Raw genomic sequence first — 26,143 nt, forward strand, 5'->3', positions numbered from 1 at the left:
GGATACCTTGCACTCCTCCGCACAGCATCCTCCCCCAGGGGCCTTGTGCTGCTATTTGGGATGGGGTTTACGACTGGTGGGGGTGGGAGGATGCAACTGCTGGCAGGAAATGACTGCCAGAGGTTTCCAGCTGTGCCAGAGCCGTGGTGGGGATGGAGCCCACTTGCTGTCCCTCCGGTCCCATGTCCCAGCTGCGGTTGCAGGAGATGAGCTCTTCAGTCCCACCTTGCACCTCGTGCTGCCCACAGCTCAAACTGTGTGGCGCGGGGACCTGATCCTTCTGCAAAGAAACTGGTAAAAACACTATTTACTTACTTGCTTTGGACGCGCACAGGCACACACATACCTGCCTGTGTAGGCATGGCTGATGGTGCCATATATCAGGGCGCGACCGAGGAACAGCCGGCAGGGACGGGGATGCCTTACACTGGGATCGTAAGCAGCTATTTGTGAAACTGCAGCCGCTGTGTTACCTGCCTGTGGCGTGATTCAATCCTGCCTGTGCCCAGCTCTCTCTGTGGCTTAGTACCTGTGTGTCCCTGTGACTCAACGATCTCAAATTTAGACTCGAAACCTATGGCCAGGTTTTGCTGTGCAGGTTTTGCCTCTGCACATTCGCGGTTGGGTGCTTTGAAGGCTTTAAAAACTCATCCTTGGGAGAGGGGCGGCATCCAGGGAGCTCAGCCCCTGGCACGTTTGCAAGTTGCTCCAGCTCCTCTGGGAGCTGTACGTGAGCATGAAGGAAGTTGTTTGGTGGTTTAAGTACTGCCTGCGGTGAAATTTGGGTCCAGTGTTAAGTTGGGGCTTTGGGGTAATTTAGCGTGATGCAGGGTTACCTTGGGATCCTCTTGACCAGCTTCGCCCTGCAGGCAAAATGCTTTCAAGGCCAATCTGAACATGCAGATGTGAGAGCACGTGGAAAACCTGCCTTGAAACAGGCACCTAAACCCACCTGCGTGGATCTGCTCGCCCCACTGTCTGCGTCTGTGGGGCAGCCCAGGGCCTGCACGCAGACCCGGGCCAGCGAGGAGGGGGCTCGCTGTGCAGGGAGAGCACAGGCACCTGTATTTCCACTGCAGACGCAGCTGGACCGCTTCCATGAATGCTTTATTTAGTCCTGAAGGGTTCACTATACCTCTTCCTTTGGCAGTGGAGTCCTGCCTTCTGCTCTGTATGGATGCTGTGGGAACGTATAGCGTGGTCCCGTGCCTTTGACGAGCCTGGATGGGAACACCGATATTGGGGTGTGGGTTGAAACACAGAGCATTAAAAATAGCAGCAGATGCAGGTACAAAGCTTTTTGCTCCGTGTCCCTGTAGCGCAGGCTGGCCTCAGTGCACCGTGAGATTTTTGGGTCCCGGAGTCATGAGTTTCAAAATGTAACTGCGCACATTTGTGGGGAGAAAATTCCAAGGAGGGCTATTAAACCTCTGACTCAAAGGTCACGAGCCGCAAATAACCAGGGAGAGTAATCAGGGGAAGTATCTCGCCCTGATCCACTTCCCGAGGCCTGATGTGGATCTCGTTTACAGGCTTGAACAGAGTATTTTCTGATTTATGTGCTTGAAATACCTAAATAATGTGCTTTGCTCACAGGTGTATGTGCATAGTCTGGGTGGTTTCAGGTGTGTTGCTTTTAATCCTGGTTCATGACTCTGGTTGCAGAAAGGGTTTTGTGATGCATGTGCGACTTTGCCAAAATTTAATCATCGTCTGTCTCAAATTTTTTCTGGAAACTTTCTGCAGAAGACAGTTTGCAAGAATCAGAGTAGAAAAATATGGTTTTACCCTTGTGGAAAAACTCTCGGGGGCTTTTCATAGAGAAGCATCAGCCTCTTCTTGTTTTGGAGCAGGAATTTGATGTCTGGTAGGGAGGAGAGGGATCCACCCACATCTGGCCAATTCATAAAGCCCTTGAAACTCCCAGTTAACACGCTCCATAAAGAGTTATCAGAATTTGGCAACCGACCGCTCCAAACATTACATCTTCCCTGAGCATCATCTGTTCTCTTATGGCTCATGCGGGACGCTGCGTACGGCCTCTCTGCTCGGGGACAGCTGCGGCGGCGCAGGGCTTTCCCCGGAGCTGCATTCCCCGGAGCTGCACGGCGGCTCCCCTGCGCTCCCCCGGCAGCCGCCCAGCAAGGCGAGGACGGAGGAAAATGCCCCAAATGCTCAGATTTCACGGGGTCCTGCGAGGAAGCCCCCCGGGGACGCGTGAGCAGATGGAGGTAGGGAGAGCAGAGAGGTGCATGGAGCACCGGCTTGGGGTTCCCACTATCCCCCCGAGAGCTGCGAGACCCGACGGCAGTGCCTGTGACCCCGCTGCTGGTGTAGCTGGGCAGAGATACCGGGGTGATGCTGGTTTTGTCATTTTTTCGCTTGTCTTTGAGGGGAGCATAGCGTTTGGTCCCATAATTAAAACCAGCATCTTGGTGCATACACCCCAGGGGCCAGGGCGAGGTTATGCGAGGTACCCCGACTCCGGGATTTCCTATTTCTCGAGTTCTGGCTTTGTGATCTTAATGTTATTTCAACATAGTCCTTTTCGTGTGGTTTCTTATTTAAGTGTTTTTAATTTGAACAAATTCCCTCCAGCTAATTTTTGTTACTTGTGCGTGGCTCTGGAGAAGACCTTTTCCTTTTATTAAAGAGGAATGTTTTTAATCACATGCATTCTTCAACCCGGCTGAACTCTGAACCTTTCACAGCTAATCAACATAAGATGGGAAACGGTTTTAAAAAAAACCCTGCCTTTAACTGCTGCTCAGCCTCAGACAAAGCTCTTCGCCGTGTGCGATCGCCTCGCGGGTAGCGCTGGCACACGGCACGGCTGCACCACGCCGCAAAACCCGGCAGCCTGCCTTCATGGCAGGCAGGGCTGAAGGCAGGGATGCACGGAAAGGCGTAGCTCAGATGCGACTGGTTTGCTCCTTAATAATCTGCCTGCCCTGGTTTGTTTGCTTCTTGCTTTATTTCCCTCTTATATAAGTGCAGCTCTTCGCTGATGGCTGATCTTGCCTCTTTAAAAAAATCAGGAAATGCCAAAGCAAAGATTTCTGCGCTGCTTTTTTGGGGGGGATGGCTGTCTGTCTGAGAGCAGCACCGTGACCAGTGATTTCCCCTTTGGGGAGCGAGCGACACAAATGCCGGATTACCACCACCAGCCTGGGAAGCTCGCTGCCACCAGATCTCACCCTGGCCAAAAGCTCAGCAAGAGTCCGGAGGCGCTTGACTGTTTGCAAAGTGGGGAGCGCGTCGCCGTCTGCACGCTTGCTCCGTGTCTCTCCCCACCTCGCCGGCAAGCGCCGGGGCCCTTGGAGCGCTTCGGCTGTTTTCCCTTCGCTGTGCCATGCTGGCAGCCTGGAAAATGCTGGTAACCCGTGCCGGGTTGTTGAGCACAGAGCTTGCATTCATGCTCGTACCGCCGAAGGCTTTCCCAGGGCACGCCGGGGAGAGACTCTGCGCCGAAGCTCCTCTTGCTGTGTTGCAATCTCCCCTTCCCGTGGAGGAAGGGTGGAGCTGCAGCGGCTGCTACCTGCCCAGGTGCGGAGCGGTTTGTGCAATGGGCTCGGCAGCCCCGGGCGGTCGCCTCCGCTCACCGGGACCGCGGCGCAGTTTGCCTCGGCTTCCTCCCGGCACGCTGGCGTAGCGGCGTGTTTTCCTCCCGGTGACCTGGCTGCGCAAGGTGACCCAGAAAAACAACTACTTGGTGCCACAGTGACAGGACGTTCCCGGTGCTTCTGCTTTACTGCCAGGCCACGTGGTGCAAGCGGGGACAAGGCAGCAAGTGATCCCCGTGGCCACCTTCACCTTCCGCCCAGGAGAGAGGCTGATGCTGCCTTGCTTCACACCCCAAATACCTCCTGGGTTGTTTGAGCTGAGCAGATAAGCTTTGCAATTAATGATTATTCAGCAGAAGCAGGGAGGAGAGGGAGAAGGCATCATGTCTTTGTAAAGAGGCTGAGTTTTGCTGTGTTTTAATGGCAGGGTCATTTGCAAAGCCATTTGCCCTGCGAGCACTGCCCTGGTCCCGCTGCGCTGCTGCTGGTGACATGGTGGCTGCTGAGCCCCTGCCAGCCCCAGCATTCGTGTGAAGATGAGCTTGCCACCAGTGCCGGCCTTCCCATGCGAACGTTCTTGCGAACTAAAAATAATTCGCAAAAATGTTGGCAGCCGGACATCCAGCCGGGAGACGAGCCTGTCCCAGAAACCTTCCGCCTCTTCCCTGGGTGGGTGCTCCCAGCTCGCTTCTCCCTGCCCCAGCACGCGGCCCCGCTCCTGGCCATGCGGGAGAGGAGGACGATGGATTCGGCCCCTGGGGCTGCACGGGGCCAGCGGAGCATCCCGGGTCTCAGCCTGTGCATCCCAGTCCCAGCCCCTCCGTGGCCACGTGTTGGGGTACTGGTGGCTTACGAGGGTCCGCTAGGAACCGGCAGGACCTGGGCTGCGTTGGGGAAGGGGGCAGACCCCCCAGGAGCCGTCGTGGGGCCGTGCTTTTGGCCTTCTTTGGGTGAGGGGAAGAGGAGGAGCTGCTCGCCTGGCTGCCTGCCCCCTGAATCATGTGTGAGCATTGGAGGCTGCCGGGGAGGGGAGTTGTTTACTGTAACTCTTGGCAGAGGTCCCGGCATGAAACCCCAAATGAATTCAAGCTGCAGCAGGAGGTCACGGCTGAAACAAACAGCTTCCAGGGCAGGAAGGGCTTTGCAAAGGGGTCCAGAGCTGCTGGAGCGGCGGAGGAGGGATGCGGGACATCCCCAGGGAGCTGCCATGCGCAGGTGCCACACGCCGGAGGGGTCCCAGCATGGGGACAGTGGCCGAGGCTCCTGCTCAGGGGCTGGGCTGTGCTCCCAGTGCCGCTGGTCCTTGTCCCTCGCCACCCTGGCACTCGGCATGTAAAGCGTCGTGTTTCTAAGCTCTGGAAAACCGCCCTGAGTTTTGTGGCTTTAGCCCGCGCTGGCCGGGTGGGAAGCTGTAACGTCAGGGGCTTTGCGCAGGCTGGGACGCCCGTGTCGCCCCGAGGCATTTCAGGCCGATCCATGCTCCCATGGTGTCCTGTCTTCATCCCATCTTCCCTCTCTCCCATCTCCTGAAAATTTTGCTGAAACGTCCCCAGCTGAGCAGGGCCCAGCATAGCGGGCTGCTCCCTGCGCCATCGATGTGCAGAGCTGGGGGGCCGTGGCAGGAGGAGGGTCCGCGCAGCCTCTGCCGGCGGCTCTTCCCTGGCTCCGGTGCCTCTTGGCCGTGGCGATGCTCGACAGCCTTTTTCCTGGCTCTGGGCGAGTGGTGAGGAGTTGTTTTTCTGGCTGCTGGCCGCTGGCCTGCCCGTCCTCCCTCTCCCCCAGCACACGCGTTCCCTCCCACTTCTCCTCTTCCGCTGCTTCGGAGTTTGTTTTTAAAAAGACTAAAACAAATGAGGTAGAGAGATTCCCAGAGACCCCGCCAGTGCCTTCCCCCTCGGCTGTGTGCCGCTGTCTGCATCTCCCCCTCCATCCCTGGAGGTGCCTGTGATAGCCCCTCCTTTGCCTGTGCTTGCCCCCACGACCTTCTCGCCCCTTTTTTGCCCCAGGGAGGTGCTGGAGGAGCAATGTCGGGCTATGGTGAACCTGAGGATGCTGCCGATGGGGAGGTGAGACTGCTGCTGCTGAGCTTTGGCCGGTGGGAGCTCCCCGTGAGCATTTTTAGCATCACAAGTGGAGAAGGGCTGTGACAACTCTTCTCCGGATGCTGTCAGCTCTGAGGATGGAGGCTGTGGCTTGGTGGGCTGGTCCCTTCCTCCTCGTACCCTCACTTTCCCCTCTGAACGATGATTCTTCACGTAAGCAGCCCTTTTCAGTGTCTCAAAGCTCAGCCCGACGGCCGTGGTCCCGTGGCAGTCCTGCTGTGTTTCCCAGCTCCTGCCCCTTCATGGTATAGAGCAGGACAGTGACATTTGGCTGGAGGGGACCAAGGGATGGCTGAGCTTCAGCAAGTTCCTGCAGATAGGCAGCATCACGTGGCGGGGATTTGGCTCGGCTGGGAGCTGTCAGAAGTCCCCGTTTCCCATCCTGAGATTTGCTCGTTACAGTCTGTCCTTGTCTGGCTGCCAGCAGCCCGGCACGTTGGGTAGCACTACGCACGCCATGCCCCTGCCTCCCTCCAGCCTTCTTCCCACCGAGCATCCCCGAGGGGCTGGGCCAGCGCCCGTCCCTTCGGCATCCTCCTCCTCCTCGCTGGGAGATGGGAACACATGTGAGCTGAGAAGCAGGAGGTAACAGCCCAGCTTATCACTTGCATCCTTCAAAATCGCTGATGTTTTAGCAAGATCCAAGGCCCTTTGGGGATTGCTGAAGCTGGGAGGTTTCTGGAGCAGCAGGCAGGTACGGCCTCCCAGGGCGCCGGTGCTGGCACCATGCTGCAAGGAGACAGGACCAAGCGCTGCAGCCTCTGGGGTAGCGCTGGGATGAATTGTCAGCCCTGTGGAGGACGTCAGCCTTTTCAGGACCCCTGCCTGGCTTCTTGCGGGGGTTGAAGGGCACATGGTAGGCGAAACAAAGGGCTGAGAGAAGACTAGGGGTCTTCTTGCTTAGGGTAACTTCACTTGGACTCTTGTTTGCTCATAAAAATGCAGCTGAAACGTGCTCATCTGCTTTTGCCATGACTGACTCCCAGTGGGGGCTGTGGGGCTCATCCTGCCCATCTCGTGGCATCACACCATGTCCAGCCCGGAGGCTTTGGTGATAACGGGGCAGAGGAGCTCAGCGGCTTTCAGGCTGCGGCTGTTAATCTTCCTCAACCTCCACATTATGTCGGTTACGGTGGGGCAGGCAGGGTGTGGCAATTAGAGCCAATTAGCCAGAGGCAAATTAAATCCCAGGCAGTTATCAGCAAGATGGAGAGAGAATGGAGTAAATCCTGTGATGGGGTTTCCTGGGAACATCAGGTCCTTCTCCAACATGGGCTGAGGTTGGGGATGTTTCTGTCCTGGAGAATTGAGCTGGTGCAGAGGAGCGTTTGCCCTCGACCAGAGGGAATTTTCCCTGCCTGGGCAGCGCAGGAAAGCCAGAGCTGGCCCCGTTTCAGCAGGGCCGTGCACCCCATCGTCTGCATGGATGTGTGCCTGCGGTTATTAATAGTCCCTGTGCCCTCCTCGGTGAACACGCTCGTGATCCTTCGCCTTGCAGGGAGGCACGGGCCGGGGTGGGAGTTTGCCGGGTTTCCCCCTGGCAGAGCTGTGTAAATGCTGCATTACAGGGCAGGAGCCTGCAGAGATTTCTCCTGCAATATTGCAGTCATCAGCATAAGCTCCCTGATGCCGTGGAGGCTGAGGTTTGAACAGCACAGGGTGTGGTTCTCTGTCTATAAAATAACATTTGTATTTGGGTTTTTTTTTTAATTTAAACTGCTTCTGGAAAACAATTAGCTCTCAGGCTGCAGTGTCTTTGGCCCTGCGTCCTGCAAAGGCACCCTCCTTGCAGTGTCTTTTAATGCTGAATTTCCTGCCCACCTGCCTGTTTCCAGCTCCCCTGTGCTGCAATGCCCGTGGCAAAGCACGAAGCTGCAGTGGCCACGGCTGCCTTGCACCCGGCTGCGTTTGGTTCGTGGGATGCCATGGACTCATCGGGGCTGTCCGTGCATCCTTCAGTTGCTGTGGTGCTCACTCATCCCCTTTCTGCCTGCGCTTGGCCGGCTCGCTGCCTGCTCGCTGCGGGAGGAGCAGTGCAGCTGCGGGCATCCACATGGCTGAGTGGCTCTTCTGCAGGTTTGTCTTCTGTTTGTTGCAGCTGGAGGCGACCAGCTCTGCTCTGCACTGGCCCGTGGCACGTGCAGGATAAATTAAGCAAAGCTTTAGGAGCTGGTCGGTGAAAATCCCCTGCTGCAGTGGGTGCTCCGACGCTCGGTGTAATTGGGACTATTTTAGGTGTTCCCATGAGGATGGGGGATTCACCACGCGGTGAGGCTGTGCATCCAGGCAGGCTGGGAGCGTCTTAAGTTTGCGAAGCAATTCTCAGCCGTGCTGTCAGGGCGAGATGCCTGCAGCACCTTGGAGACTCTCTCCAAGGGTGTATGATTTACGGGATTTTTTGCCCAGATGATGGAGGAGGCTTTTGCAGGCAGTAGATGGTGTGTGGCAAGCCCTTCTCGACGGCAGGGCATGTTCCTCACAGTGCCCTCCTGTGCATCGGGATATACCCAGGCCTCATCCTGATGCTTTCCCTACCTACCTAACGGGGTGGTCTGAGCCGGACGGGGACTGAGCTGTGCCCCACTTTGTGTCTCGACAGCTGCTGTGAACCCGTGCACCTCCCCACGGGTGCCCCAGACCGCCCCAATGGACCTGCGGATCGGGCAACGCGTCGTCAAGCCCGGCTCTGACACCACCTTGCTGGCCCTGAAGCACACGCAGCAGCTGCAGCACCAGCTCTTCCTCGCCAGCCTGCACCAGCAGCAAGTGGAGCAGCTCGCCCACCAGCACGTGAGGGTACGGGCACCCCGGGGTGCAGGGGGGGACACGACACCTGTACCTACTTTTGGTAGCGGCTGGGGGAGGACTGGGCACTTTGAAGAATTGATTTTGCCCCCAAAGCACGTAGCTCATGGTGCCGTGTGTGTCTGCCAGCAGCGCCCTGCGTCGGGGCTGTCTTTGCCCGAGCTGCCGTCTCTGGCAGGGATTAAGAGGAAGAGGCTGGAAATCCCAACCCCAAAATAACCTTCCCAGGTGAATTCCTTCTTTCCCCTGAGCTGGAGAGTCTGTAGTGCTTTTTAGCCAGCCCGGAGACCTCTCTGATGCAAGGGGGCTGGTTAGGGAGTCAGGTGGGGGGGCTTCATGTCTTACTTTAAGGCCAAATCTCCGTCCTGCCAAGGCCAGCGGGAGGGCTGGGGCCTCCTGGGATGTGCGAAGCAGGGAAATGTTTTCAGCCGCATACCATGTGTGCTGAGCGAGGAGCCAGAGCGACTGGACAGGATGCCTGGTGTCTGTGATCTGCCACTCCGCTTGGCCACCGCTGTTTCTCTGCCCTAAAGGCACAACTTACTCACTTTACAAGCTAATTTGCTTTTCTGGGAAGTCTTCACTGAAATTCTCTAGTGTCACCCAGAATAGCACCCCTGCCCTGCACAGCCTCTGCTGCCAGACTCTGCATTGTCACAAAACTACAGCAAGATTTAGCTTGGCTGGTTCCTCTGGAGGCCCCCGCTGAGAGCAGGGCCAACTTCAGAGGTAGGGCAGGTTGCGGAGGACCACGTCCAGGCGAGTTGTGCCCATCTCTAAGCACAGAGATCACCCCCCGCACGTCCCAGTCGCGGGGCTGCACCGTGCTCGTGGCAGGAGTCAGTTCCGTATATCCAGATGGGATTTCCCTCGTGGCACGTCTGTCTTCTTGCTGCTCATCCTTTTGCTGTGTTCCTCGGAGGACCCTGGCTCCATCTGCTCTGTAACCCCCTTTGGGTGGTAGAAGATGCAGTTGTACCCCCTCGCCTCTGGACTAAACAAGCCCAGCCTCAACCGCTTCTCTCGCGTCCCGTGTGCTTTGCCCCTGAGCAGCAGCCCCGCTCTCGGTGCATGGCATGGGCTCACTGGTGCCAGTAACCTTGTCTGGAAGCCCTGCAGGAATCATACTGAGGCTTTCTGGGAGAGGCTGAGCATCAGCTTAGTCCGCACAAGGAGAGTTTGAGATGCTGCTGCTGCCACGACTGTTGGGTGCTTAGAGGCATTTGTGCTTTCTGACCTCCCTGTGAGATGGGATCATCTCTGAAAACCTCAGCTCTGGAGAACACCAAGATCCGAACTTTTAAGACTAGTATAATAGGTTTTTTTCCTTTTTTCCCCTTTTTAGTCAACTATGATTTTTATTTTTTGTTGTATTACAACATGCCCTAGCTACAGATATGTCAAAACACCATGAAAGGCAGCAAGTTGAAACAGACTGGTTTGAGTTTTACGATGTCCCTGGGGAGAGCGTCTCTGGAGACAAAGATGCGTCCGGTTTGCTGTGATGAAACAACTTAACACATTCTTGTCGGCCAGGGCTGCCCATCAGGTTTCCAAAAATGACATAACGGACCGTTTCAGACATGCTCCATCACCGTGTCGTCGTGCCTTGGGCTTGGGGAGGGGGTAAGAGGGCTTCGGTCTGCGTTGGGCGAGGCTGGAGTCTCCTGGTGCTGATGTCCCTCTCCTCTCGCAGGTGACCATGGAGTCCCCGCACCGTGAAGCTGAGCCTGGGCAACAGGAGCAGGAGCTGCGGCAGATCCTCAACAAGGACAAGAGCAAGCGAAGTAAGAGCCTCTGTGTGTCTGCCGGCACGTGGCACCGGGCGCCACATCTCTGCCCGAGGAGCCGTCTCCCCGAAACTGGGGGACTCGGCTCACAGAGCGGGTGAGATCAGAGTGACTTTTAGAAGGGGGCTCAGCAGGAGGTTCTGCCCTTATCCGGACCAAGCTCTGCCTTCTCTTGGTCTAAAGGCGTCTGACAGCATCCACACCACTGAGCATCTCTGTCCTGTGCATCAAACTGAGCCGTGCTCTGTGCCTGCCTGGGGCCAAGAGAACAATTTAGTGACAGTGGGGAAGTCCAGTCCTTCTAAGCAGCAAGCAGCGATGCCAGCAAGTTGCGCTTAGCAGCTGGCAAGAGATTTTTTTGGCCCTGGCCTGGCTGGTGTTTGTCCTTCATGTCCTTCCTAGCGATGCCAACCAGGTGGTCACAATAGATCCCGTGCTAACGTTGTGTCGTGCCCTACAGCCGCTGCAGCGGTGCTACCCGAGCTGACGGTGCTTGTGACTGCATTGGGCAGGGCATGAATTTGCCTCTTGAATTTGCAAGCCCCAGGCTGGAGCACCTCTGCCAGCGGGGAGAGGTTAGTGGGTCCCCCCATGCTGGGCAGAAAGATTTGCAAACCCTGTCCGGCTGCGATCTCCCTGCGCCATCTAGTGCCAGTCGCTGCAGGGAGCTCGCAGGGAGCTCGCTGGGAGCTCGCTCTGAGCTCTGGATGGGCAGAGCTCTGCATCACAACCCAAAGATGCAGCTGCAGCATGCATCGGATGCACTGCGCCCGTCCCAGTGTCCGTGAGGCTACTGTCCACTTGCCTGTCCAGTCTGAGCTCTGTCGGGATGCTGGTATTTTCCCTTAGCTCCCCACGTGGCTGCGGAGCACGGGTTGCTCTGCCACGGTTCACAGGGTTGATGGGGCTAATTGCAATGCTGAAAACACAGTGCCTGCCCTTTCCGTGCCATTCCTGAGAAAACAGCTCCTGTGAACGCGGTCAGCTCGGCACGGCTGAGCGTGACTGCCTACACACAGCCCCTTTATGCAATCTGGGAGTTAATCATACAAATTAATCAATTAACTTGTGCTCAGAGGTGCCAAATGCTGGCACAGAAGCATGGAGCATCCCTGTTGTAACCACAGAGCGTTCCTGCTGGAAGGGACGGATGGGGATATGGCCTGGCATGGGTAGGAGCATGGGAACGGGCCCTAGTCCGAGGTGGGAAACCACATGGGAGGCTCACGGCAGCCGGGGGCTGGCGATCGCAGCACCCTGCAGCAGTCAGACCTCTGCGTGGGGGGGTTTCACCGCCGCAGTGGAGCCAGGTGTTGAACGTGGGTCGCTGCCATTTGTTTGCCAGCGGGTTGTGGTAAGTCTCCTGCTCTTCTGGAAGAGCGGAGCTCCATCAAGAGATTCAGGAGCCTCAAAGCTATCCCCTGAACTATTTGGAGGTGCTTGCTTTTTCGTGCTGTCTCTCATGCAAGCTGTCCCCATTTAGGGGCAGAACGCGGCTGCATGGGGAGCTGAGGTGCAGGACAGGCAGAGCTGTATGCCATTAGCTGGAAATTATCAGCACATAACACAGGCTGAAAGAGCCCCAGGGCGCAGTGTCTCTGGAGAGGCTTCAGAAGGATCCCATGCACCCGTGGGAGTTTTGTCGCTGCTGTACGAGCCACGTTGTGCTTTCATGCCCTCTTTATTCTGTGGGTGTCAGCTTATACCTGCTCTCTCTGGCTTGGATGAAGCAGGCAGATCCGCAGCTGAGACTCGCCTCTGGCGATGCTCTGCCTCTCACCAGCCGCGCTCCCAGTGCTCAGCGAGGCGCACGCAAAAAGATCAGGCTCCTGAGATGACATGGGAGAGCAGAGGGTGGGACAAGGATGCTTCCCTGACTGTCTGGGAAACTCCAGTTGCCCCAGCTGGCCTTTCTCTCCCTGAGCCAGTCTTGGCCTGAGAACTGCACCAAGCATCTCCGCAGGGTTTCATCAGCATCTGTGTGCTTGTAGGGGGTCTCCAGCTGTCCTGGCATTACTTGTGGAGCCGTGGGGCCATGCTCATGTCTGCAGGGATCCTTTAAAGTGCTCTGTGTTGGCTCTCAGCCCTGTGTGGTCACTGCTGGTCTTTCTGCAGGTGCTGTGGCCAGCACAGTGGTGAAGCAGAAGCTGGCTGAGGTCATCCTGAAGAAGCAGCAGGCAGCTTTGGAGAGGACCAGCAACCCCAACCCTTCAGCCATGCCGTACAGGTAAAACAAGGGCATCCTCTGGCCTGCCCCGAGCAGGACATCTGCTCAGGACCAGGAAAAGGTGGCTGTTTATCTTGGGCAAGATCTTGCCATTATCTTCTGCTTCCTGGTCTTTAGAGATATTGTTTAGCTAACGTCTGTTGGGGTGAGGTAGCTTGGTTCTGTGTCAAGTGCTTGCAGGAGGTGGATGAAGCTCCCACGTTGTTTTCCCTGACCTTGTTGGACTTTGATGGCTCGTCCCGCTCCTGACCCAAAAAGTACTGTCAGGCTTCTTGTCATTTGTCCCAAGACAAGGCAAAACCAGCAGCTGCATCTCTTCTATAGGTGCTTGTGGTAGTGGACAGGACGAGCCTTTCTGGCCACTGGCAGAAGAGCTAGCACACGCCCGGGAAAGGCAATGCCCCGTGGGCCACCCTGGTGTTGGAGGGTGTAGCGTGGGTGGCACGTGGCTGCCAACTGGGAAGGGTCTCTAACAAGGTGGCTTCTCCCCGTAGGTCTCTGGAGCCTCTGGATCCTGAGGGCCCTTCCCCTCCTGTGCTCAGCACCTTCCTGCCCCCCGTCCCCAGCACTTCTCTTGACCCCCCAGAGCATTTTCCACTGCGGAAGACAGGTAAGGCCTTGGGGATAACACCGTCTCCCTCCTGCCGTGATACCCTCGCAGCCTGCTTGCAGGGGACAGCTGGAGCTGAGAAGTGGAGTGGCCTGGACCCCCAAAACCACTCCAGCTTTGCCCCCATCGGCAGTGGGGCCAGGACTAACCGCCTTGTCTGCTCGCAGCGTCTGAGCCCAACCTGAAGGTGCGTTGCAAGCCCAGGAAGTGCCTCGACCGACGCAAGAACCCCCTGACGCGGAAGGAGAGCGCTCCCCCCTCGCTGAAGAGGCGGCCGCCCGAGGCGATCGGTGAGGGCATTGCCTGGACGGTGATACCTCAGGGGTTTGGAAAGACCTTGGGGCCAGGCTGGAGCAGCTACGGTCTGCCCAGGATCCTGCACCATATCTGCTTGGGGGCCGTGTCTCCGGAGCTTGGCATGTTATCGGTTCCCTCCTCAGGGCACAGCTCACGGAGGGAGCTCTCTGCCATGATGGTGCAGGGATAGATGAGCCAGGAAAGGCTGTTGCTGCAGCTGTACCCTGCTGCTTTTCGGGCCCAGGATGGACTTACAAGGCTGGAAGGGTCCAAGGCCCTGAGCAAATGCGGCTGGTCAGGATTCCTCGCCGTGGTGTGGTGCCTCCCGTGCTGGCAGGGCAGCTCCGTCTCCGCTGTGCCAAAGGGAGATTTGGCCCTAGGAGGGCGGTGGGCAGCTGTTAGAGGGAGCGAGGGCTACGAAGGGCTGGGGCAGGGGCTGTGCAGCCCTTCTCTGGGTGCTTGTGCCCGTCACCCCCGTTTCTCTTCCCTGCGCAGACTCCTCCCCGAGCAGTAGCAGCACCCCCGTGTCCGGCTGTAGCTCTCCCAATGACAGCCTCCCCGCTGAGCACGGAGCCCTCCCCGCTGCCTCCGGCATGGCCCACGAGGTGAGTTCTGACGGCCTCGCAGCCAGAGGTCTTGCGGGTTGGGGCTTCCTGACCCCAGGGTTGGGTGCTCTGCTCTCCCGCTCCCATCCTAGGCTCAGGCTCAGGTAGCATCCCCTCCCAGGGACCCCAGCCCTGAACCCTGCTGCCCAGGAACTGCCCTTAGCCCTGCTCTCCGTGCACGGTGGGATCCTCTGCCCGGCCCAGCACTGCTCCTGACACACTGCCCTCCTTCGCAGTGTGCATTTCTTGTCTCCTAGTGTATGTGCTGTCCCCATGGGTCCCTGATGCCCCTTGCCCTGGCCCCAGGCGTTCCCCCAGGCAGCTGGGGCTCAGCCACCCTCTTCTGCTGCCCGTGCCCGAGCTGCTTGTCCCACGCTGAGCTCTGCTGCTGCTGGAGCAGGAAACTAATGAATTGTGTTTGGTGCAGACGCCCCTGGCCCAGCGCCTGATGATGCAGGAGAGCTCACTGGCCCAGTTTGCCCTGCAGAGTGCAGCCTCCCTTCCGGCCATCACGCTGGGATTGCCGGCTACCACTAGCGCCAGGGTAGGTAGCCAGGTTGTAGGTAGTCCCAGAACTGGGCAGAGGGTCCCCGCGGGGCAGGGAAGCCCTTTCCTTTGGGCCTGGTGTTCCTGGGGTAATGCCAGGCGTGTGCTGGCTCTGAGAGTTCACAGGTGCCCATTCCATGGGCACAGTGAGGATATGCCATCCCCTCCTCGTGCCGTGTCCTGGCGGGTTGCTAACCCAGTCCTCCTCCTCTCTGCAGGGAGAGGCAGATCGCCGCCCTCTCTCCAACCTGGCACACCGGGTGCCCGTGCTGAACGGACCTGTCCTCGCGGGCACACACTCGCCCGTGTTCATACCAGCTGGCTTGGAGCAGCACGAGGCTGGGAGCCCTTTATCCCCTCGGCTCCAGCCCGTCATCATCCTCGAGCCCTCGGTCACCCACACTCCGCTGGTGGCAGGTAAGTGTCGAGCTCGGTGACAGGCACTGAGGCTGTGTCAGTGCTGGCAGGGCTCAGAGTGAAGCTTCGCTTGGGGCAGGCAGGTTTTTTGGGAGCCAGGAAAGCCCAGTGGCCTTGATTTTTCCATTACTCTCGTGTGAGCTGGGGCTGAGGGAATGGAAGGTGTTGACCCTGGTGCTGGCTAGCCAGCAAGCATGTCCTTGCCACGGATGAAACCAGAGTTCTGCACGCACCACAGCCTTGACAACGCAGAGAGCACCATAGCTTTGGCTCTTCCCTCCAGCTGCCCCTTGCCCTGCCTGAGCTGGGCTGCTGTGGAGCTGTTCACCCTTCCTGCAGCCTAGAAGCCCCCCTCCAAGGGGTCTTTCCTGCCTCTTCCTAGGCTCTTGTGCCAGCAGATTTCACTACAGACCCTGTGTTGAGCAGGGCAGCTCAGACGTCTTGGCTCTGCCTCTAGGTGCCTTATTCCCCCCAGCCCCGCTAGGTAATCTGCTCTGACTGTAGCAGAAAGAGAACCGGCTCCTTTGTGCCGGTTCCCGGCTCCATCTCTCCCTGCCCTGTGATACTGCGGTGAAGGAAGCTTCTCCCATTGAGGATGAAGCTGAGGGGGGACTGAGATGATTGAGGTCAGCCAGATCCTGTCCCCAGACCGCTGTGGGCTGTGTGATGCCAAAGCGATGGCGACAGAAGGAGGGGAGCCATAAAGGCACAGCCCATCCATCCGAGCCTACCAGATGCTGGACTTCAGGGCTGGATCAGTGTCATTTTTAGGGCTGTCCGGAGATAGTCTGCATGGGTACAGACAGCACTGCTGCTTGCCATGCCCAGCTCTGCAGCATGTCACGTCTGCCCAGTGAACAATGCCACCCCTCACCTCTCCTTCCTCTCCCCTCCAGTGCCAGGTCTGGGAACGGTCCCCTTCTCCTTCACGCCCTCACTCATCTCTGCAGAGCGCCTGTCGCTCCCAGGCCACCATAAACCGCTGGGCAGGACCCGCTCAGAGCCCCTGCCCCAGAACCCCAAGGCCATCCAGCAGCAACTGGTGTACCAGCAGCATCACACCCAGTTCCTGGAGAGACTCAAGCAGCAGACACATCTGGGCAAGGTAAGTCATGGAGGCCCAGCCTGGGCGTGTAGGAGGCAATGGGAGACAGATGCTAGAAGGGTGCGAGATGGCATCCCTGCCTGCTGGGCAGTGAGTACCAGACGTCCAGGGCCAAGCCCTGGCCGGGCATGCAAGATGCTGCCTTGCCCAGACTCATAGCAGCAAGCTGAGGGTACCTGCTCAGCTTCCTTGGCTCCCACAGCCATCGTGCTCCTGCCCCAAGATGCCCTGCCACCCCCCATGTCCTTCTTGGCCTGGCCTGGCCCCTGCCACCTCTCTGTGCTCATTCGTGACCCCTCCGGCTGCAGCGCATGGCTAAATCCAGCGAGAAGCCCCGTCTGCGGCAGATCCCCTCCTCAGAGGACATGGAGGCCGAGGGGACGCTCCCAGAGGCCGGGGCTGAGAGCGGTGACCCAGCAAGGGCACGTGTGGAGCCCACACGGCCGGGGAGCAGCGTGAAGGAGCCTGAGAGGACACAGAAGATGATGCAGCCTCAAGAGGAGCTTGCCCTACAGCAGGTACACAAGGGCTGGCAGGGACGAGAGAGCCCTGGGGAGGGGTCCGGGCTGCCAGCCTGAAGCAGCCCTTTCCCTGCTGGGCACAAGGAGCCCATGGGCAAAAGGGACAATGCCTTCCCTGGCTGCCCCAAGCTGCATGGAGCCCTCGGGGTGGTTTAAAGCCTTCATAACAGGCTCAGGAGCGGGCTCTAAGAGGTGGAGTTCCTAGCCTTGTCCCTCTCTCCAGTTGTGGCTTAATTGCTTTGAGCATTAGTCCTGAACAGGCAGCGTGTAGAGATCCCTGCCCTGCAATTTGGAGCAATTCTTTTCTCCATCCCTTGGTGTCTCCCATGTGAGGCTTTGCACAAACCCAGCAAAGCTGGTAGCATCCTGAACCTGGGAAGATTCAGATCAGACCCTAGACCCCCGAAGGGATGCTGTGTGGGTAAGGACACAGGCACCACGTCTGTACCGTCCTTGAGCACGGGGCAGTTTGCTAGGACAGGGACGAGAGCTGCAGCCACCCCTGGTGTCAACAGGCTGGGCATCGTCCTCCAAACTGCTGTGCCTTGCAGCAGGGCTGCCCAGCACTGCGGGGCTGAGCCAGCAGAGAGCAGCAGATGCTGTGTGACGTGTCCCAGCTCCTGCAAACTGGCTCCGAGCCCCCCAGCGTGGAGGGGGCTGTCGTATCCAGACCCTGGGAGGGTGCACAGTGCAGGGCTCCCTTCCCTGTGTCGGGTGACGCTGCTCTCCCTGCCCTGGCGCCGTGCTCACCGCCGCCTCTCTTCATCAGGCCTATCTCTGGGATTCCTACCAGCGCGTGCAGCAGCAGCTCCTCAAGCGGCAGCCCTTGGCCGACTCCCCCATGGTCCCCACCATCCATGCGGGACACAGGCCCCTTTCCAGGGCCCAGTCATCTCCTGCCACTGCGACCGTCTCCCTTCCTGCCCAGGACACGGCCTCCAAGACGCTCTCCCTGCCTGTGCAGGAGCAGCCGGCCAAGCCGCACTTCACAACAGGTACAGCCCGGCCCCTGTGCGGGGCTCTGGCAGCTGGAGCAGCAGCAGGGGCTGGGGACAAGAGCTGGAAGGGAGGTGGGGATGCCCAGGGGCACCTTAGCATCGGTCCTGGTCACTCCCAGACTCATAAATGCTTGGGAGTGCTCTGGCTGGCTGCAAAAAGAGCAGAGCAAGCCATGAGAGCCCCTTCTCCTTATCTGAGGTGGCTTTTCCAAAGCAGGACTTGCCCATCTGGCCCCTTGGCTGCCATCCTGGTCTAGCGATGCTGGCAAGGTTCAGCTCTCTTACATATCCAAGGCGGGATTTGCTTCAGGCATGTTGGGACAGAGGCTCCCATGGTTTGAGGGAGGTGTTTCAGTCAAACCAAACAGTTACAGGCGTTTAGGGTCTGGCCAGCCCCTGGAAAGGAGCTGAATTAGGGTCAGCACCATCGAGGCCTGGGTGTCCAGTCCAGTCTCGGGACAGCAGCTCTCCTTGTGCATTGCAGGGCTGGTTTATGACTCGGTGATGCTCAAACACCAGTGCTCCTGCGGCGACAACAGCAACCACCCGGAGCACGCGGGCAGGATCCAGAGCATCTGGTCCCGTCTGCAGGAGAGAGGGCTGCGCAGCCAGTGCGAGGTGAGAGCAAGCGGCAGGGTGGGAGCGGACGCCTGTCCGGGAGGGGAATGCTGGTACGAGTAGATCTCATGCTAGCGGTGTGATAGGGTATCCTGCTCCCATCTCCGTCCCTTTTGCTCCCAGATCTTCTCAGCCTGTTTACCACCATTATCCAGAGGGCTTGGACTTGTCCGTTGCTGGCAGTGCCAAGTTGGAGCCTGCTGGTCTGACCATCTCCGGCTTCGGATGGCAGCAGCAGTCTGCTCTGCTGGAAGATGGGTGCAGGGAGGGCATGATCCCTACTGAAACAGGGTGTTTTGCCAACTCTGGGAACATCAGTGTCAGTTCCAGTTTGTTAGAAACCTTGCCCTGGTCTAGCTGGGCTGACAGGTCCACACAAGGCTCTGCAGTTGTAGGAAGGTGGTGCTGGCATTTCCTGCCTGATCCCTGCCTGCAAATGAGAGGGGTGCTCAAGTTCAAATCCGATGCAAGAAGCATGGTGCTCGGCCTTGCAGCTGCCTCCCCAGCTGCAGTGACATGAGGTGTGGCTGTACCCGGACAGCAGGACGTGCCACCTTCACCCTCGGAGGCTGGCACGCTTGGGTGGGAGAGCCTGTATCTCCCACCTGGAGCGGCTTGGTCACTGCCCCTGTCTGTCGCAGTGTCTGCGGGGACGCAAGGCCACCCTGGAAGAGCTGCAGTGCGTCCACACCGAGCGCCACGTCTTCCTCTATGGCACCAATCCCCTCAACCGCCTGAAACTGGACAACGGGAAGCTGGCAGGTGAGTCCACATCCGCGCCGCTCCCTCGGGCGAAGCCGTGCCCTCGCTTTCTGCCCGTCCCTGCCCGCACATCCACACCAGGTCTTGGAGCACCCTCAGCCGTGGGGACCGCACCAAGCAGCTCCCGTGGAGGCTGGTCCTAATTCTGGCCGAGCAGCCAGGCCAAACCTCCCTCCTTGGCACCCTGTGCATGTGCCCTGTCCCCCACCGTTCCCAACTTTCTCAGCTCTGAAGTCCTCCCTGACCCCTCTCTCTGCAGGGATCCTGTCGCAGCGGATGTTCGTCATGCTGCCCTGCGGAGGGGTGGGGGTAAGTGCTCGATCTCTGCTCTGGCTGGTTTTGGACGGGGTTGTTCCTTTCTTCTGTCCCCAGCGAGGGCCTCCTCGTGGGTTTGAGTGGAGAGGGAGCTCCCGAAACCTTTGGGCTGCCAAGGTTGGGCAGCCTCAGGTGGGAGCACTCCATCCGTAGGCAAGATGTCAGTGTATCAGAGCTTCCCCCTGTCCTTGGGGTGGTCCTAAGCATCCCACCCTTGAAAGGGGATCCTTTATGCCTCCTTACTGTGAGGGGCCCAGGAACCAAAAGCCCCTCACAGCCATTTCTAAGAGCCCAGGGTGTTAGAAGGGAGTGAGCTGGCAGGACGGCCAGGGGAAGCCGCAAGCCGTGGTCTCCGTTGAGGGAGGGGAGCCACTTCTCTCCAGACACTTCTGTGGCCTCTCCTTTCACAGCTTGCCGTCCTGGTTTCTCTCCATTCATTGCGTTCTCCTCTCTTCCTCTCTCCCCCGTCTCTGTCCTTCTCTCTCTCTTTCAGGAAGGGTCTCACTCCATGCCTTCCTGCTGCCTCTTCTGGTTCTTCTCCTCTCCTTGCCCCCGCTGCTGGGCACCAGCTCTTCTCAGCCCCGTTTGCATCTACTTTCCCCGCTCTGCCTCCCCCTCCCTGCTCTCCTCTCGCCTGTGCCCCGAAGGCGGCGGGGGGCCGGAGCTGCCCCTCGCCGTGGGCAGAGGGGAGCCTTTGAGTTGCACACATGGCGTTGATCAGAAGAGACTTGAGTTTTCCGGCTCTGGCTTGGCCCTTGACGTGATCCTGATCAAACCAAGATGTTTGGTTAAACAATAAAATAAGATAAAGAAGGTAACGAGTGTTTTCTCAGTCACTCCTTCCAGCCCCTGGGTGCAGGGTGAGATGCTCTGTGTGGAGCTCGGCTGGGGGCTGGGGCTGACAGCAGGCAGAGGAGCTACCATCCTGGCCGGCAGCACCAGGGAGCCGCTGCGGAGCTGGGGAGCTTGCCCCATTGCGTGCGAGGTGGTCCAGCTCCGCGGTGCCCGGCCCTTCAGCCTGCATGGGACTTCAGTCCCCGGCCCCGAGCAGGGCAGCTGGCAGAGAGCGTGGGTCCCGTGACTGAGATCTCCTCCACCGGTGCCCTGTCCCCGTCTGACCGATCTTCTTGCTTCCAGGTGGACAGCGATACCATCTGGAATGAGCTGCATTCCTCCAACGCTGCCCGCTGGGCCGCGGGCAGCGTCACTGAGCTGGCCTTCAAGGTGGCCACCAGGGAGCTGAAGGTAGGCTGGCTTCACGTGGAGGTCCCAGAGCTGTGCCTTGCCCCATGGCCGGGCAAGAGGGGGGCTGTGGGGTCTCGCCAGCCGGCACCGGGTGCTCCCAGCCCCGCACTGCTGCAAGCTCTGTCCCCGGCTGTCCCCGTGCGGCAGGACCGGCCAGCCGTGGGGTGGAGGGAGTGCGTGACGCTGGGGGCAGCAGCTCTGATCACCTCGCCTTTGTTTTGTCCCCAGAACGGCTTTGCTGTGGTGCGGCCACCCGGACATCACGCGGATCCTTCCACTGCCATGTAAGGGCCCCATCCCAAGCCGCAGAGCTTTGGGCTGGCATGGGGGAAGCCCCAGAAAACAGCTCCTTGGCTCAAAATCACTCCAGGCTAACCTGGACCCATCCGTATCCATGTCGGGGGAGAGGGGAGGGTGAGCCCACCCTTCGGGGAGCACACAGGCCCGGAGGGAAGGGTGCTCAGGAAGGGCCCCAGAGCATTAACCGACTCCGACTCCCTCTTTGCAGGGGATTTTGCTTCTTTAACTCGGTGGCCATTGCCGCAAGGCAGCTGCAGCAGAAAGGGAAACTCAGCAAGATCCTCATTGTGGACTGGGTGAGTCCCCTCTGTCCCCCAGCGTGTCCCTGCTCCTCCCCAGGACGTCCCCAGGAGCGAGTGTCTGCACCTCCTCCCAGCTCTGGTTTGGAGCTGGACCGGAGAGCAGAGAAACCTCCTCCTTCGGGGACCGGCTGCCAGGAGCGTGGCTGGGAACCCCGTGGCGTGTCAGGATGGGGGAGCATGAGCAGATCCTGGGGATGGGGGACCTGGAGCAGGGTAGAGATCCAGTTGCTCTTAGCTCTGTTAGGCTATTGGGCCACCCTGAAGGCTGAAAAAAAAGAGCGTTCTCCCAATCTCTCTCTCCCTCTAGGATGTTCACCACGGCAATGGGACCCAGCAGATCTTCTACAGAGACCCTGACGTTCTCTACATCTCTTTGCATCGTCACGATGATGGCAACTTCTTCCCCGGTAGTGGGGCTGCTGATGAGGTAAAAAGCCGTGACAGGCTGCGAGGTCTGTGCAGCTCTGCCCGGGGACAGTAGCGCTGGTGGCGAAGGTGACAGCCAGCAGAACCGGGCGCTGCCGGGTTTGAGCAGAGGGTAGTTTTGTGTCAGTGCCTTGCCCGTTGATGCCTGATCCTGCCTGGTTCACCCAGCTGGCTGCAGAGCCGAGCCTTTATCCCAGCCAGTGGCACAAGGATGGTGACTGACGGCTGCAAGGCTCTGGGAAATGTCAGGCAAATGCCACGGCTTCTGCTGCTCTTCAGCAAGCTTTGCAAACCCGGCCGGCTCCTGTGGCACAGGGCAGCGGGTCTGGGACACCCAGCCCTGCATCCCCGCAGCCTGGCAGAGGTGGAGCCCACGCAGGGCACTGCCCCAGCATCCCTGCAGGCCACATCCAGGCCTTCACTGCTGTCCTTGCTCTCTCACAGGTTGGTGCGGGCCCTGGTGAGGGATTTAATGTCAACGTAGCCTGGACTGGAGGGCTTGACCCCCCCATGGGTGACCCTGAGTATCTGGCTGCTTTCAGGTACTCTTCCTTGTGTTTCTGCTTATCTCATCTTTCCCTCTGTGTCAGGCTGAGCACTTAACACCTCTTATTTTTTTTTACCCGCGCAGGACGGTGGTGATGCCAATTGCACACGAATTCTCCCCCGATGTGGTGCTGGTGTCAGCCGGCTTCGACGCAGCTGATGGCCACCCGCCACCCCTGGGTGGCTACAAAGTCTCTGCGAAATGTAAGGAGGTGGAAGCAGCATCCCTGGCTCAGGGCAGGTTGTTCCCACTGCCCACCCAGGCTGGGACCGCGGCGTAGGGGTGGCAGCTCTCCAGGGAGCTGGGAAAGATCTTTGGGGTTGTACAGGCCCGGCATTGAGGGCCAGGGCCCCAGCTTTTTGGGCAGGGAGGCTGACAACCGCCGCTTGGGCTTTACCCCTCCAGGCTTTGGCTACATGACGAAGCAGCTGATGAGCCTGGCCGGCGGAGCCATCGTCCTCGCGCTAGAAGGTGGCCATGACCTTACGGCCATCTGCGATGCATCCGAGGCCTGCGTGTCAGCCTTGCTGGGCAACGAGGTGAGAGCTGGGGGTCAGTGGGTCGTGGCTGTGGGGCCATACTGATGCTGCGAGCTGAGCCCTGGGCACAGCTCCCTCCTGTTGACCCCCTCGTGTCTTCATTCGGCAGCTGGACCCTCTCCCAGAAGAAAGCATGAGGCAGAAACCAAACCCCAATGCTGTCCGCTCCTTGGAAACGGTGATCCAGGTCCAGAGTGAGTGTCCCAGGGCTGGGGGCTCAGTAGTTAACATGCAAGGGCCAAGTGTTAGCATTTCCTCCCCTCTCCAGTAAACCCCATGACCTCCAAGGGGACAGTTGGCATAAAAGACCCCAGTGGAGCCCTCCATCCTCCTCCTCCTCCTCAGGGGAGGGTGATGGCCCATGTGTGCATTCACTGCAAGGGAAGCCCAGAGACCTGGGGCACCCCTATCCTGGCACCTCCTGATTTTTGCTTCTCCTGCAGGTAAATACTGGGTGGCCGTGCAGCGCTTTGCCTCCAAGCTGGGCTGCTCCTTCCTGGAGGCGCAGCACCACGAGGCAGAAGAGGTGGAGACGGTCACAGCCTTGGCCTCCCTCTCGGTGGCCGTGATGGTGGAGAAGAGGTGACGTGCTTAATTGATCCTGGGAGATGTGGGTGCCCCTCGCTCCCTGTGTGCCTCGGTCCAAGCCTTGCTGTCACGGGGGTGGCAGCAGAGAAAGGCCATGTCCCACAGCCAGATGAGCTTCTGGGAGGTCAAGACCGTGCTGGCTTTAAGCAGGTCTTGGGCTGTGGGAGACAGAAATTACAACGGTCCTCCCCACCGAGAGCTCTGATCCTGCAGCCCTCACCTCCCGGCAGATTCGGCCCCAGCGTTCGGCATCGGTGGGTGGTGGGGTGAGGTCCATGAGGAGTCCACATGGTCACGACCTGGATTGGCTTCTGGGGAATTCAGTGCTGGATTCTTCCCAAACAAGATGAAACCGAGACCAAATCCTCTTTCCTCCCTTGGAGGCTGGAGGTGTGGGGGTTCATCACCTCCTTTCAGCAGGGTCCCCACCTGCCCACCACCTTTTCTCATCCTCACCAGGACTCAGCCAGAGTCTGTGTAGGTCTCGGTGGAGCAGGAAGCGCTGGGAGGCTTGTTGTGTAGATGGTGGACTCGCCAGAAGGCCCGCCGATGCTGAGAGGGATGCGTTGTGTCACACAGGTCTCCTCCTCATCTCATGTGTCGTATTTCTCCATTTCAGGCCACAAGACGAGCCGATGGAGGAAGAGGAGCCCATGAACCAGTGATGAGCAGTGACGTTCTCTGCTCCCCTGCTTCCAGGATGTGGCTGGACTCTCCTGAGCCCAGCGCTTGCTCTTCACTCCTGGCTTCCCGTTTGCCACGTCATCCTCGCTCCCCGAGTCACGGTCCTGAAATGGCCTGGACCTTTGGCTGCTGCCTCTGCAGGTCTCCCAGAAAGGATGCTCCTGCAGCCACCTGGAAGATGTCCTCCTGCTCGGGACCGATGGAAAACCACAAACTCCTTCTGCACGGCGTGGCCTTGCAAACCTCGACCGTGCCTGCAATCAGTCTCCAACCTTCGGGACCTGAAACCCCGCTGGGGTTGTGCGTGAGAGGCCTCCACCCCTCTGGCTGCGGTGGCAGCCAGACACAGACCTGCCCTTCTCCTGGGATCTTCCTCACCCTTGGGGAAGCGGGTGGGTGTTGGGATGGATGTTGTGGCCGTGCTGCGGGTGGTTAGAGCCGCCTTCAGGACTGCACCCAGAGCTCCTCTCTGGCCAGGCAGCAGTGCCTTTGAGCAGCAGCCCTGTGTTTTGCTCGGGAGGGACAGGATCTCTGTGTCTTCTCGCGAAGGCTTCCTGGCTCCCCTTTCTCTGGTGGGGCACAAGGCAGGAGCGAGCGTGGTGGTGACGTGGGGTATGAGCTCGTTCTGCACAAGGAGGGTTTGGTCAGCTGTGGATGATGCGCCGGTGCCCTGCAGCTGGGGAAGAGCAAGGGCTGGAGTGTCTGCAGCGCCCAGGATTGCACCCATGGGACATCCTAACCACTAACCAGAGCGTGAACCCTCTGGTGCTGGGGCTCTGATTTGCACTATATACAATTGACGTGTGCTAATGTGAACCTTACGTACTCTTCTTTCCGTGGGAATTTCGGGAACAAACACCTCTTCGTGTGGATGTTACCAAGGTGCCTTGAGCCCTTTTCAGCAACCCGCTGACCTGAGGATCTGTAGCGATGTAGACCCCTGTAATCCCCAAAGCAGGGGCAGCCCAGCTGTCTTCCAGTCCCCCCCCCTGAGCCCACGCTCCCTGCAGCTGCACCCCCAGCCCACCTCCAGCACCCCCATGGGCTCCTCTTCTCCAGCAGAGATCAAATCAAGTCCTCTTGCCCTCTGCTTGGTGCTCAGCTCCCCCAGGGCTGCCCAGAGCCCCAGCAATACACTGCCTGTCTCTGTCCAGGCTGTCTTGGGGTGACAGAGGCAGGGTCAGGCCCCCCAAAATGAGGTGTCTGTCTAGATTTGCCACCTTCCCACTGCATACTGCAAAAGGGCATCGTGTGGCTCCTCACCCCGAGAGCCTTCCCCGTGTCTTCCCTGTGTCCCATGGCTTGCCCCACAAGGACGGATCCCCGCTCGGGCGTCAGGGTGCTGGGCTGCAGCGGGGTTTGGGGACAGCTGGGCTGGGGCGGAGGGGATGGACGGGACGCTGAGACCTGGCTGTGCTCGGGAGGTGGCCAGGCTCCGTCGGCAGGCACAGGGAGGAGATTTTGTAAAAAAAAAAAAAAAAAAAAAAAAAAAAAAAAAATTAACAAGGAGTCAAAAAAAAAAAAGGACCTTGGAAGAATAAAACATTTCTGTGTCTCAGACTGCCCAGAGCTGGGGTCCAGCAGCGCCGGCCGGTGGCACAGAGACTTGGGAGGGTGCGAGATCCTTTACAGCTGAGTGACACGCAGAGAAGTCATCACGGCCACACCGCAGCACTGCCCGTACCCCTCTGATGGCTGCCGCCTTGCTGCCGGGGCTCGGGTACCCACGCTCATCCTGCAAGGTGGTCCCGGGATGGGCACCCTCCACGGCAGCCTCTTGCTGGGCAGGAGGGAGGGTGTCACATTGCAACGGGGCAGCTTGGGCAGGAAGGGGTTAAAAAGCACCCCAAAACCTCTGTGTCTTCTCCAGAGCCTGGCATTTGTGAACGCTGTCCCGTTCCGTGGGACCGTCCCTCTGTCCTGTGGGTCTCCCCCCGAGGTGGGCTGTGGGGTGGTGGAAAGGACCCGCTGCTTCTCCAGCCTTGGGGCACTCGGGCGTTTCTGGTGTCCCTGAGCCGAGGCTGGTGCTGCCACCCGTTCCCTACCCCCGTGCCACCCACTGTGGCCCCTTCCCTCCGCTCCATCCCCTCGGCTGAGCCGGGCACCCCGCAGCCCCCGTGCCACGGCTCCTCCCGTGCCACCATCTCTCCCGCCGTCAGCCTCCGTTTCCCTTCCCTGCTCAGTCCCAACCTCATCCCCATTTCTCCCAGTGGGTCCCAGCTGGACTCATG

The 26,143-nt window shown here is 59.1% G+C and overlaps 1 protein-coding gene across 1 annotated transcript in view; it reads left to right on the forward strand.

The window, feature by feature from the left end:
• The window catches only part of HDAC7 (histone deacetylase 7), a 48,252-nt gene extending 22,941 nt beyond the window's left edge, over positions 1 to 25,311 (forward strand). The window contains exons 2-25 of the mRNA XM_050914090.1: positions 8,265 to 8,461; positions 10,167 to 10,257; positions 12,376 to 12,487; positions 12,982 to 13,097; positions 13,265 to 13,393; positions 13,890 to 13,999; positions 14,427 to 14,543; positions 14,764 to 14,962; positions 15,859 to 16,067; positions 16,376 to 16,585; positions 17,358 to 17,583; positions 18,071 to 18,204; positions 18,846 to 18,966; positions 19,226 to 19,275; positions 20,419 to 20,526; positions 20,755 to 20,810; positions 21,035 to 21,122; positions 21,436 to 21,555; positions 21,999 to 22,096; positions 22,186 to 22,304; positions 22,507 to 22,640; positions 22,750 to 22,834; positions 23,084 to 23,222; positions 23,848 to 25,311. Coding sequence (XP_050770047.1) covers positions 8,265 to 8,461; positions 10,167 to 10,257; positions 12,376 to 12,487; positions 12,982 to 13,097; positions 13,265 to 13,393; positions 13,890 to 13,999; positions 14,427 to 14,543; positions 14,764 to 14,962; positions 15,859 to 16,067; positions 16,376 to 16,585; positions 17,358 to 17,583; positions 18,071 to 18,204; positions 18,846 to 18,966; positions 19,226 to 19,275; positions 20,419 to 20,526; positions 20,755 to 20,810; positions 21,035 to 21,122; positions 21,436 to 21,555; positions 21,999 to 22,096; positions 22,186 to 22,304; positions 22,507 to 22,640; positions 22,750 to 22,834; positions 23,084 to 23,222; positions 23,848 to 23,893 — 3,014 coding nt within the window. The 3' untranslated portion in view covers positions 23,894 to 25,311. The remainder of the gene's footprint in view (positions 1 to 8,264; positions 8,462 to 10,166; positions 10,258 to 12,375; positions 12,488 to 12,981; positions 13,098 to 13,264; positions 13,394 to 13,889; positions 14,000 to 14,426; positions 14,544 to 14,763; positions 14,963 to 15,858; positions 16,068 to 16,375; positions 16,586 to 17,357; positions 17,584 to 18,070; positions 18,205 to 18,845; positions 18,967 to 19,225; positions 19,276 to 20,418; positions 20,527 to 20,754; positions 20,811 to 21,034; positions 21,123 to 21,435; positions 21,556 to 21,998; positions 22,097 to 22,185; positions 22,305 to 22,506; positions 22,641 to 22,749; positions 22,835 to 23,083; positions 23,223 to 23,847) is intronic.
• Positions 25,312 to 26,143: the final 832 nt, after the last annotated feature.

Source organism: Gymnogyps californianus, unplaced genomic scaffold (genome assembly GCF_018139145.2).
Source record: "Gymnogyps californianus isolate 813 unplaced genomic scaffold, ASM1813914v2 HiC_scaffold_32, whole genome shotgun sequence".
Classification (NCBI taxonomy): Eukaryota; Metazoa; Chordata; class Aves; order Accipitriformes; family Cathartidae; genus Gymnogyps; species Gymnogyps californianus.